This window comes from Gymnoscopelus braueri, assembly GCF_963280865.1.
Source record: "Gymnoscopelus braueri genome assembly, chromosome: 15".
Taxonomy (NCBI): Eukaryota; Metazoa; Chordata; class Actinopteri; order Myctophiformes; family Myctophidae; genus Gymnoscopelus; species Gymnoscopelus braueri.
The window spans coordinates 18,714,748-18,728,135 of NC_137620.1; the positions used below are offsets into that span (position 1 = coordinate 18,714,748).

Here is a 13,388-nt window from a genome sequence, read left to right on the forward strand (position 1 = left end):
TCTGCCCCAAAAAATATATTGTGAAAATGTGTGCAATTCTTTGAATATATATATATATATTTAAAGCAAACATTTTTAACTCAAATCTTTGCTTCTGGCGGTCCCTGGAACAAAATATTTGAGATAGGGGTCCGCGGCCAAATACATATCATTTTGGGGGTCCTTGACATGAAAAAGTTTGAGAATCACTGATTTACAGTACGTTTATTATTAATTTTTCCATTTTGGTCTGATTGGCTGGCTCTAACTTGAGGTACAGTATAAAAGCCCATTTTCATCCAGAAATGTCACATGCCCTCTTCTAGCTCAAACCCCTTATTACTGGATATACTTAACCACAACCGCATCCCTATTCTGGGCATTCACATTCAGTGAAAATAGCAGATCTACAAGCTTGTAGATTGGCTATTTTCGGCAGAGAGATTTGGGTTAGAGGGGAAAAATCACACCCAGTGTGAAGTGAGCGGTGCTATTTATGAGTTATTAATTTCATCATGCATCTCGGTAGCCAATCACAGCACGTCCTGCGAAGTGACGTGCTTACATTTTTTACATTATTATTAATTTCATCATGCGTCTCGCTAGCCAATCACAGCGCGTCTGCGAAGTTTGAAGTTAATTTCATCATGTGTCTCGCTAGCCAATCACAGCACGTCCTGCAAAGCTTAGCCTATGGGCGTGTTTTCCACAGCATGGCGTCACAGCGAAAGACAAATTTTCACGACGGAAAGAAAAACTTTCACCACGGATGGGTCCTAAACCCTCTTATAGGAGCGGTTGCACCGCTCAAAAAAGTAGGGGACCAAGTGTGGAGCCCTGGGGGACACCGGTCAACAGAGTATATAGGGTTTAAGTGGTTAAAAATGACATGTGGTGACATAAGTTAAGTCAAGCTAGATAGAACATAAACAGTCCCTTACTGCAGTGGTTCTAAAAGTGGGTCGATTTTCAAAAAATCTTTGAATATTTTGGACACATTTTATACATATTAATATGATTTCCTTGACATGAAAAAGGTTGAGAAACACTGCCTTAGGGCAGTGGTTCCCAAACTGGGTATCGGGACCCCCAGGGGTGTGCCCAAATTATTTTGGGGGGTCCCCACACGATAACTTTAATGTGCAACATTGTTTTCTCACTCAACAGTAAACAAACCAACATACTGTACAGTTTGAGTGTATACAGGGTATCTGCACATTTATAAAGTTACAATTTTATGACTTTTTGATACCAAATTGGCCAAATTGTCAAATATTACATAAGAAAGAGGCAAATATTGTGAAAATAACCGATCTACAAGCTCACAAAGTGCGAGGCGTTGTGAGCTTGTAGTTTGGCTATTTTCACAATATTTATCTGTGGAACCGAGTCTAAATGTAATGCCTGCAATTCCAAGTGCTTGTCAGGGTGGGGGGTCCCCAGTTCAAATATGATTATTTTTGGGGGTCTCCTGTTAAAATATGATTATTTTGGGGGGGTCACGGCCTGATTATAGGTTGAGAACCACATGCCTCAGGGTAAACGTCTCTGCCTCTTTCTCTCCCCTATACTACAAAGGGCTACCTGATAGCCAACCACCTGCCCAAGGAGGACCTCGTGGACGTGTGTCTGTACTGCCAACACTACTGTCTGCTGCCCCTGGCCTCCGAGCAGCGCGTGGGACAGCTGGTCGTCTGGAGGGAGGTGTTCCCTCAGTGCAGAGCCCACCACCACGGCACCGTGACACCGGGCTACAGCCAGCCTCACGGCCGACACTTTTTGCTCATAGTCGGACTGGTAAGTGTGTATGTGTGTAATACACCGGATCAGGGGTTCTCAAACTCCTGCCAAGGACCCCCAAATTGATATGTATGTGGCCGCGGACCCCCACCTGAAAATATGTTGTGCCAGGGACCCCAATATCCAATAAAGGCAGAAAAGCCCCAGAAATATCTTGAGAAACACCATGAGTCCTCAGTCCTCGCTGAATGAACGCCCGGGTGAAATGTAACACAGCTGACACAGACACTGGCGTGGTGGTGGTTGGTGGCTTTGATTACTTCAACAGCATTTCTCTCTCTCTCTGCGTTGACGAAAGTAAGAGACGGCTGGTCTCTGTGGCTGAAGCCATGGTCAGGAGCTAAGCCACTGGAGTGCACAAATCAAAGCATTCCATCCACTGATTCAAACCAAGCCCAGCAGTGAATGTGCTGAACATGATATACTGTATATACGGCTTGGTGTATTTGTGTCTGTGCCCTCTAGTTCTCTGGCATCATTCCACCTTGCCCCCAGAACCAGACAGACAGACAGACAGACAGCCCCCCCCCTGTCTGTCTGTCTGTCTGTCTGTCTGTCTGTCTGTCTGTCTGTCTGGTTTTTCTTCCTGCTTTACGCTTATGCCTGATTTCAGTGATGGAAGAAGTACTCACATGTTTTACTCAAGTAAAGTATCAATACTGCAATGTAGGTAACACTCTGTTATAAGTAAAAGTCCTGTATTCAAAATGTACTTGAGTAAAAGTACAAAAGTATTGGCATCAAAATAATACTGAATAATACTAAGTAAAAGTACTCATCATGCAGAATGTCTCATTTCAGAAGTTTTCAAAATGTAGAAAAAAGCTTTTGAAAATAGCCGAACTACAAGCTTGTGTGACTATTTTTATACTTAGCTGCGTGACACCGCTGCACAGCTAAGTATAAATCAGGCTTGCTGTTATTGTTTGAGCACAACAACACACATTCCAGTAAACTGAGATTGATTGAGGTTCCCTTCTTAACCACCTAACCCCATATACGTTGTTGAGCGGAGTCCCTCAGGGCTCTACATACTTGTGGATTTTCATAGTCAACATAATCCTTCTATCAAGAGCTGAGTCAGCTGAGCTGGTTCCAAGGGGTTCCCAGCTAAATGAGTTAATGTAGCATCACAAGTATTTTAACCACTTTATACATATTTTATACTTTGGCTGTTCAAAAATAGCAGATGTACAAGCTCACAGTGTGAGCTTGTACAGCTGCATTTTTTAAATACAAAACAGACCTTAATCCCTTCAGCCCTATATATACTTCAACTATTTGAATCCTGCAATTTTTTAAAATCCAGTTTTTGGATTTATTTTAATCATTTAGAATTTTCTTCTCTTCTGAGGATTCCTGGCACAAAATATGTTCAGATGGGGATCCGTGGCCAAAATACATCAAATTTGGGGGTCCTCCTTGACATGAAAAAGTTTGAGAACCAGGTGCCAGGTGTAAAGTGGTTATTAACAGTATTGTGTGTTCTCCATGCCAGGTGTAAAGTGGTTAACAACAGTCTTGTGTGTTCTCCATGTCAGAGACACTTCATGCAGTGTGTGCTGCTGGAGGCTGGAGGATGTGCCTCTCCTGCCCTGGGCTCTCCTGGACCAGACTGTGTCTATGTGGACCAGGTGAGCAACAACAACAACAACAACGCTACACTATGACTAGGCCTGTCGCAATCATTACATAATCGTCTAATCACAATTATTTGACATAATCGCAATTCTTTTTAATCGTCATGATTGTTTCCGTGTTGAGAAATGTTCATATTTTTTTCAAACATCTTCCAAAATAGGGGAAATAGCAGATCTAGAAGCTCAAATAAGAGAGATATGAGGTTTCTGCCCGACAACAACGACATAAAGATATATAATAGCTGATATAGTGTATGGTGGTGTAATCCTGACCTGCAGGTGAAGGCCACCCTGCTCCAGCTAGAGGCGTTGGAGGGAGGGATGGAGGAGCGTCTGTCGGCGCCCCCGGCCCCCTGCCTCTCCTGCGCCGACTGGTTCCTCCCCGCCGCCGCCGCCCGCGACCGCCTGGACAGCCTGACCTCCTCCTCTTCCTCGCCCATCCTCAGCAAGCTGGCCGGGGCGGTGAAGAGCGCCGGCCACCAGACGGGCTCCCGGGGACGGAGCCTGTTCGGCGAGCGGGCTCGCCGGCCCAGCCCCCAGAGGAGCCTGTCGGACAGCGGGAGCGAGGGCCAGCCGGACGCCGGGTCGGGGTCCGGGTCGTCGTCGATGGCCCCGGGTCTCAGCCCGCACTCCACCCCCGACTCCGCCAGGAAGCTAGGCGGACGGCGGGACTCGTTGGGCTCCGGGGGGTCCGACGGGAGCGGGGGCAGCGGCGGCCTCTTCAGGGTACGGTTTGGTTGTTTTGTTTTGAGATGAAAGAGTGGAAGATTGTTTTTGTTACTGCTGTGGCGTTACATAACTTGATCTATCGAGCCAAACAGCTGTAACTGGGCAACGACAGGGAGAAAATGTTTTCCTGTGGTGCCAAAGCTTCATTGGTGCTTAATGGAGTTTACAACTTTATGGTGTACAATACATTAACATTTATGGCGGCAGTATAAAATCTAAACTCTAGTTTTATTGCCAATTTGCCACACACTTTTCTTTTTACTTGTTAAAGGCAAAAGTTACAACTCTTTGCCTTCGTTGAACGGTAAAGTTACAACAATGATCACCACTCGTTAAAACTTAAAACAGCTCTTACAGCACATCTAATAGCAAAAGATGTATAGACAGTCTGAGCCTTGTTGATCTTGTTGTATTCATTGTTTGTACCCCACCACATCAAATGGCATCCCTATTTTGAGCATGTCATTGTAGGCTAAAATTCTAAAAAATAGCCGTGGTCTATATGCACGTGGTATACCGGTGTCACGCATCATGCAAGCTTGGAGATCGGCTATTTTTGTCATACACAACGGTGTCAGGCTTAACCACATAAACCGCATGAAATTCTTTGTATGTCAAATAGCAAAAATAGCCTATATACAAGCTCACAACACGCTGTGTTGCGAAGCCTTTTGAGCTTGTAGATGTGCTATTTTTGCTGGATGTTCGACAGATCTTCATCCATTTTTGCCAAATGTTTACCTATGCCCAGAAAAGGCACTTTTCACTGTTGACTGTGTTATGTTGTGCCTTGTCTCTCATTAGATTCCCAGGATGAAACACCCCAACCCCTTTTACCTGGGCACGCTGAAGAAGATCTTGACGGAGAGAGAGACAGAGGAGATGTATAACACCATGAAGTGGGTGATCAGAAATGTTATATTTCATTCAGTCATTCATTGCCTCTTCATAGTACAAGCTCGCATTCTGTTTTTACTCGTTGACCTTCCAGATTATTCTATTTAGGGAAGGAAGCTAACTTTTTTGTTTGCTGGCCAGCTGTTTGCCAGAAAATAAAAATAATTTGGCAACCTCCAAATCAAGGTTGACTCATTAACCCATTCAAACCGGGGACGCATCTGTGTAACCACTTTATCCATATTTTATACTTTGTCTATTCAAAAATAGCAGATCTACAAGCTCATAGCGCGGCACCGAGTGCCGCGCTATGAGCTTGTAGATCTGCTATTTTTGAAAAATCTTGACCATTTGTGCAAATATTTGAATATATGTATATTTTTAAAGGGAACATTTGTAACTCCAATCTTTGCTTCTGGGGGGGTCCCTGGAACAAAATATTTTGAGATGGGGGTCGGCGGCCAAATACATACCATTTTGGGTGGTCCTTGACATGAAAAAGTTTGATACCACTGATATTAAAGCAATATAACATTTTCAGAAAACTGTTTGGATTCAGAAGACATTTGTAGAATCCCTAGAAGCAAAGATTTGAGTTACAAATGTTTGCTTTAAAAAAAAGAATATATATTCAAAGATTTGCACACATTTTCACGATTTTTCCAAAATAGCAGACCCACAAGCTCGCAGCGCGGCACTCGGTGCCACGCTATGAGCTTGTATGTCTGCTATTTTTGAATAGCCAAAGAAATCTAAAAAACGACACCGATTCTTTTCCGGGTCTAAATGGGTTAAGTACTGTAAGTAAGCCTTGCCAAGCCATGTGGCCCATAGGGCAGGATCCTATCTCCTGTTTCTGCAGCGTTAGGCGGCTTGATGTACAAGTACACCCCCCCAGCCATGATGTACACCCCCTCCCTGGACATGACATTAGTATGTCACAGGGACTTACCCCCAATCAAATCCTTGAGTGCCAAGCAGGGAGGCATTGGTTCAAAATATTATTACTATACTGCAGTGGTGGAAAAAGTACTCAAATTCTTTACTTAAGTAAAAGTACCAATACTGCAATATAAAAATACTCTGTTACAAGTAAAAGTCCAGAATTAAAAATTTACTTGAGTAAAAGTATAAAAGTATTGGCATCAAAATATACTTAAAGTACCAAAAGTAAAAGTACTAAATATTTGAAAATAGCAGATCTACAAGCTCACAACGCGTCGTGATGCGACGCGTTGTGAGCTTGTAGATCTGCTATTTTCAAATAGCCTATGTATAAAATAGGGCTAAAATGGTTAATGTATGTTTCATTATATCATAGTTTATATCTGAAAAGTAACTAAAGTTTTCAAATAATTGTAGTGGAGTAAAAGTACAATATTTGCCTTTGAGATGTAGTGGAGTAGAAGTAAAAGTATTGGAAATTGGAAATACTCAAGTAAAGTACAAATACCTCAAAATTGTACTTAAGTACAGTACTTAAGTAAATGTACTTAGTTACTTTCCACCACTGCTATACTGTATATTTGACACAAAACTTGCCACTGCCAAATGTGTGGCAACCACAACCATGGAGACAGGGGTTCGATTCCTCCACGGTTCCTCCTGCTTGGCCCGGGCGCTCCAATAGCCGCAACTGGCTGTGTTCGTGGGTGGGAAGCCGTTAGGGTGGAGGGTTAGTTCTCTGTCGCCGCAGGTTACTCTGGGGTGCCTGTTCAGCAGTATAGTGGAACTCGGAGGGATAGCACGTTCCTACACACGCGTTTACGCCCTCCCGGTGAAACTCCTCACTGTTCGGGTGAAAGGAGGCATCTGGTGACTCCATGCGTGTCGAGGGGACATTGTCTTCACCCTCCCCAGACAAACAGTAGGGGGTTGGCAGTGATAGGGATTTATATATACTGTACATGGAGGGGAATTGGCAACGACTAATAGGTCAAATGAAGAGAGACATGTCGGGAGGAGACTGTGTGCCAGCATTTGGAGATTTTTTTATTTTTATTGAAAAGCTAATCATTACAGGCGATTTATAAACTATTTTGCAATTTACATACTTCTCGCTGACCATTATGTAAGTAATTGCGAACGCGGAAGTGGACCAAGTGGAGCTTACTATGTAACCCTGCTCAGGTTGTGTCTCTGTCCGTGTGTCTGTGTTCATGCTCTCATTGGCTCATGCCCCCATGTGACTCACATGTGACTCACATGCGTGCACTGCCTGTAAGCAGCCACCCGAGTGCGCCAGAGTGCAGGAATTTAGACACACACACACACACACACACACACACACACACACACACACACACACACACACACACACACACACACACACACACACACACACACACACACACACAATGTCAATGTTCTCTCCCCATCACGGTGAAATAACACGGATTACAAGTCCGTAAATACACAATATTTTCGAGCTGCGTTCGCTTCCAGCGTTCGCGCGTCTTACTTGTTAAGTAAGCCTTACAATTTACAATTTCACTCTCAAGTGGCCTGTGTTTCCCAAACAGTGGGTCGGGGGATTTTTTTTCAAAAGAATAGCAGATCCACAAGCTCACAACGCATCATCTCACACAAAGTGTTTAGGGTCTGGAGCTGATGAAAAAGTTTGTGTTAACCCTTTCAATCTGGGAACGCATCTCTGTCATTTTAGATTTCTTTCGCTATTCAAAAATAGCAGATATACAAGCTCATAGTGCGATCAGCTATTTTTGAAAAAAAACTATTGAATTATTTTATTGATATATTTAGTTCCAGGGACGCCCCAGAAGCAAAGATTTGAGTTACAAATGTTCGCTTTAAAATGTATTCAAAGATTTGCACCAATTTTTAAAAATAGCAGATATACAAGCTCTATGAGCTTGTATATCTGCTATTTCTGAATAGCCAAAGAAATCTTAAAATGACAAGAGACGCGTTCCCGGATTGAATGGGTTTTAAACCCCCTGTTTCTATAGGCTGACGTCGGGTGCAGAGAACACGCTGTTCCACTATGTCCTGATGGAGTCGGTGCAGGGCATCTTCATCGCCCCCACACACAGGGAGGTGGCCCAGCTCAGCGGATCCATCCACCCACAGCTCATACGCAACTTCCACCACTGCTGCCTCTCCATACGGGCTGCCTTCCAGCAGAGCCTCCCACCCAGGGTGAGACACACCACTACTACACAACTAGAAACTAGGTCTAGAAATCAGTGGTTCTCAAACGTGCCAAGAACCCCTAAATTGATATATATATTTGGCCGTGGGCCCACATCTGAAAAGGTTTTTGTGCCACAGGGACCCCCCAGAAGAGAAGATTTGTGTAAAAAGAAAAAAAGAAATATTCAAAGTATTTCAAAACGCTTTCATTTACAAAAATGTTCAAAAATAGCAGATGTACAAGCTCGCTATTTTTGAATAGCCAACGTATACAATATGGATAAAGGGGTTAAAATGATTGTGATCCTATATCGACACATTTTGCTGGGGACCCCCTGGAACCTCCTCGAGGACTCCTGGGGGTCCCTGTGACGCCAATTTGAGAACCACTGTTCTAGAAAGCAGTTTTTGGTTTTTATATATTAGAGAGGCAGGAAATTGAGGGCAGAAAAGGGGGAAGTACAAGCAACTTAGATCTTGAAACCGTAGATGTTGTGATTTTATGATGTTGCAATGATGCGTTACAATATCCAATCAGCTAGTGCCGTACCCTGTAAGGCACTGTATTCTAGTATATTTTTAAAATAATGTTTTTATTATATTTTATATTTTATTTTATTATTCACGGTCCCAATACAAAACCAGTTGAGAAGCAAATATGTATCTCTCATGTTGGCTGGTGGAATGGTAACAATATCAGAATACAGTTACAGTGCAGCACAGGAAATGGACCAAAAACCAAAATAAAATTCAGCTTTTAGATTTAAAAGAACTGCGAGTCGTGACAGGCCTGCCGTTTTCTGGGAGTTTGTTCCAGATACAGCATGTGGTGCATGAAAACTGAATGCTGCTTTTCCACGTTTCGTTTTGACTCCGGGGACAGAAAGCAGACCCAGTCCCAGATGAGCCGAGAGGTCTAGACTGGACGGTGCTGGTGCATAGCCTAGCTGGAGATCAGAAATGTGTTTTGGCCCTAAACCGTTCGGCGCTTTATAAAGCCAACAGTAGTATTTTGACATTTATATTATTTGACAGACTGGGAGGCCAGTGTAAAAATGTGAGAACTGTGAGTGATATCATGATCCGCTTTCTCTGATCCAAGGACTCAAGCAGTTGCAACCAAGTGAACCGACTGTAGCTGTATAATCGATTTCATGGGAGAGACCTGTAAAGATACCATTACAGTAGTAAAGTCCACTGAAGATGAATGCGTGGACAAGATCTTCCAAATCCTGTGTCACTTTAGATTTCTTTGGCTATTCAAAAATAGCAGATATACAAGCTCATAGCGTGGCACCGAGTGCCGCGCTATGAGCTTGTAGATCTGCTATTTTTGAAAAATCTTGAAAAAAAAAGGTTTAAATTTTTTTTCCAAAAACTGTTTTTTTTAAAGAATTGCCTCAGGTCTTAATGGGTTAATCCTAGATATATATTGTCGCTGTCGGTCAGAAACCTCTTATCTCCATATTTTAACTTTTTGTGTTTTTTTTTAATAAATGAATGCCCTACTTGATCATACTACAGCTTCACACAAAAGTATCCCAAGTTGCAGACCCACCAGCTCGAAACTCATGGAGCTCATAGCTGTGAGCTTGTAGATCTGCTATTTTTGAATAGCCAAAGTATAAAACAATAGTTAAAGTGGTTAAAATCTAAAATGGCACTGATGCTTCCCCGGTTTCAATGGGTTAAGAAGGATTCAGGGTACGGTGCCAGAAGATCCCCACAGCCTGTCTAATGTTGTGGCAGACCTTGTCGAATGCAACGCTGTGATCCAGCAATACTAATGCCTGACTTATACTTAACTGTGTGCGCCAGTGCTGTGTGCCCGATACTATAGCTGATCTACATGCTCACGACGTGTCGTTAGGTTGTAGAGTGAGAGCTTGTAGATTGGCTATTCTCAGCATGAGGCACCGGCGGCGACCAAACATACTGTAGGTCAGACATTTGGCATTTGGATCATGCAGGATGGAGGGAAGAAGACCTTAACAAGAGCCGTCTCCGTGCTGTGGTCAAATGAAAATTCCTGACATTGAAGCAGTTGTTTACTGCTATGCACACACAATCTAGACAAAAACACTTCAAATAAACAGTGACAGGGAGGAACCCTTTGATGTCAGTCTAGTTTGGACTGGAGCAGTGGCTCCCAAACTTTTTCCCTTGGAGTCCCACTTTCTTATTTTAGCTCACAAAAGCCAAGTCCCCACGTGCACGGTACGCACTTGTGTTCTTCAACACTGAAGCTTCGTTGTATGATGAATCGTGAAAATAGCAGATCTACGCGCTGACAACGCGAGGCATCGCGATGCGTTATGAGCTTGTAGATCTGCTATTTTCACTATTTTTGAAACTTAAAATGTAGACCATATTTGACTATAGTGACCCAAAAATGCAAGTTACGATTGCGTGCAACATGTTTGGCATGGTTTCTTTTGCTATTTTTAAAAGATTTTTAGCTGACCTTATATTGAAAAAAGACCTATGCACCTGCTTGGTGTAATATATGGTTTTAATATAGCATTTTTGCATTGCACTTGTTGTCCTTGTCATGTCTGTAAAACCATTGTTTGTTTGTTTGTTTGTTTTTCCCCACAATTTTGTAACCCTTATTTTTCACCCAGTGCCAATGCCTAAGCTGTAATCCTGGGCGCTACTCTCCCTCTGCCAGCCTGGGGAGAGCCCCGAACTGAGCTCATGCTTCCTTCAACGTATGAGGAGTGAGCAGGCTGCTTCTTATCACCTGACAGGGGGGTGTTTCCCCGGTTGGGCGTAGCGCGTGGAAGGAACACGTTATTCCAACCAGTTCCTTTCCCCTCCATCAGGCGCCCCGGCTGACCAGGGGGAGGCAGTATAGAGACCAGGATTACTGCATGTTTTTTGTGAGGGTACCTAGGGGACACGGGGAGAACATGCAAACTCCACACAGAAAAGTGAATGTAAAACCATTGTTGTAAACGTTCTTTTTGTACACAGGGCACCATTGAAAAAGAGACCCTGGTCTCAATGGATTTCCCTGAAATAAAGGTTTCAATCAATCAATCAAAAAGAAATCTCTCCTCAGCTCCTCCACCTGCCTCTGGAGGTTTTCCGTGTAGGGCTGAAGCTGAGCGCTCATGGTGTTGAGCTCTGCCTCCATCTGGGCCCTCAGTTGCTCGGCCTCCTGGGAAAGCCTGGCCAGGAGGTCCTGAGTCAGGGGAGCCACCTGCTGACCCAGGGCCACAATGTACTGGTTCACGGCATCACCACTATGAGAAATCCTAGAACTGTTCAGAGACAGACAATTGTACCATGTCAGTACATGAATGAAAGAACCATCATCTGTAGATGAATGTATTACTATAAGCTGTCCACACAGCAGTGCTTTCTCAGGCGCTGAGAAATAATGGTACGATAATTTGCGTAGAGTAGTGTGTTCATTGTTGCTCAAAGAAATACCGCTATAAAGGTATGGCATGAGTCTGGAGAATACTTTCATTATTGTGTGAAAATGTTAGGTTGACCGTGTTACATGCTGCTCTTATAAATTGAGACTTACTTGATTTCCTGTCCCAGCTCAGACTGTTTGATCCTCTCCAGAGAGTCCTCAGCAGTGAATGTGACCTTGGCGACGTAATCCCAGAACGCATCTGTCACAATGTCAAGTTGGGCCATGGGCTGCTGTTGCCACAGGATGTTGGCATTGCAAGCTGGAGAATAGACAGATTATTTACCACAGGTTACCGCAACCAGTGTTGCCAGATCTGCTTATTATAATTTCCCCCCAAGATTTTATTTGAAAATAGCAGATCTACAAGCTCACAACGCGTCGCATCGCGACGCGTTGTGAGCTTGTAGATCGGCTATTTTTAAATTAAATAGTTGTTTTCCTAGACCCGGTTGCTTGTTTCTCTCACAGAATCTGGCAACACTGACCGCGACACTATATTTGCATTAGTTCGTTAGTTAGTTTAGTTGACTGTTTGTTATATGATGCATTCATATTTTGAGTTACAATAACTAACAGATGTCTGTAGGCTGCCTGCTTTCAAAAATGTTTACTCACCAGAGAAAAGAGTAAGTGCGAGGACCACGAAAACCTTCATGATTTATGTTGGCTGAGGAAGATGAAAATACAATTTCTTAAATAATCTGTTTAACTTGCATTAAGAAGGCAATCATTTAGTCATGGTTTGATGGACATGACTGTATTATTATAAAATATCTTACCTCGTATAAAGGCTGCTTGCTTATCCTTGTCTATGTGCCGGCACAGGTGTTTGTGTCACTGTGGAACTTTTATAGCTGCGTTGATGGACAAAGTCCCCCGTAGTGTTCCCTGCTGCACGTGTTATCACTTATGCCACTGCACGTCATTATCCTCTGGTGCCTAGAATTGTATCATGTAAATAGAGCATGCTTCAACACCCTTTTCAGTTACTCTGCTTTCCAAATAACATCACTTTTGTAGAAACACTTACTACCAAGCATTTCAGTATTACTCTGTCATAACCTTGTACCTTTTAAATGTCTGCCTTGGCATTTGTGCAGTTTGCCCACAAAGATGAGCCCAATTCCTCATATGAGACATATTCCTTGTATGTGCCAACATACCTGGGCAATAAAATAATAATATTTTAAAACTAATTTAGGGGGTCTATGCTGGGTCAATTGTATAAGATAACTATAGTTTGTACTAACATGTCATCACACAAGTCATCTTGTGAAGTTGTGATAATACAATGCAGGCGTGTGTGGATTATTTGCAATGTAGATGACCACAATGTTGACCTTTTAACAAGACAACTGAATTCAAATGGATCTTTTGAAAGATCTGTTTAACATCCTTTTCCTTGTTTTCCTCTCTTGTGTGACAGCTGTACTCACTCCCTGCCCCCCGCAGGTGGAAGAAAAAAAAGGTCACACCAGATGTCTATGACATTTAAAAACAGCAGTGCCTTATCAGAGATGTCTCTCAAAAATGAACCTAAATGTCTGCAACCTTATCACTTTGCCCGGTGGTAATCACTGTTCAAGGATCAAGAACCAACTCAGGACCCTGGGTGGGTCAGCAACCTCCATGGACTTCACTCAGATAACCTCCACACAGGGTCAGATGAGACTATTGGATCAAAGTCCTTCTCAGACAATGACCAGCCTCAGTCTTCATTTAAATCTGAGAGTAGAAATGGACTACTTGTGTTGGTAACC

The 13,388-nt window shown here is 43.1% G+C and overlaps 2 protein-coding genes across 3 annotated transcripts in view; one reads left to right on the top strand and one right to left on the bottom strand.

Annotated features, from left to right (window-relative positions):
* Nucleotides 1–13,388, top strand: part of intu (inturned planar cell polarity protein) — a 47,058-nt gene that overhangs the window by 31,351 nt on the left and 2,319 nt on the right. For both annotated transcript variants that reach the window (XM_080451223.1, XM_080451222.1), the window contains exons 11-15: nucleotides 1,558–1,776; nucleotides 3,321–3,413; nucleotides 3,699–4,145; nucleotides 4,953–5,047; nucleotides 8,015–8,204. In XM_080451223.1, the coding sequence (XP_080307349.1) occupies nucleotides 1,558–1,776; nucleotides 3,321–3,413; nucleotides 3,699–4,145; nucleotides 4,953–5,047; nucleotides 8,015–8,204 (1,044 nt within the window). The remainder of the gene's footprint in view (nucleotides 1–1,557; nucleotides 1,777–3,320; nucleotides 3,414–3,698; nucleotides 4,146–4,952; nucleotides 5,048–8,014; nucleotides 8,205–13,388) is intronic.
* On the bottom strand, nucleotides 11,233–12,283 carry LOC308102125 (apolipoprotein A-I-like; the record flags this gene model as incomplete). Its single annotated transcript, XM_080451729.1, has 3 exons — nucleotides 11,233–11,464; nucleotides 11,737–11,887; nucleotides 12,244–12,283. 3 exons carry the CDS (start codon nucleotides 12,281–12,283, stop codon nucleotides 11,233–11,235), a joined length of 423 nt encoding a protein of 140 aa, XP_080307855.1.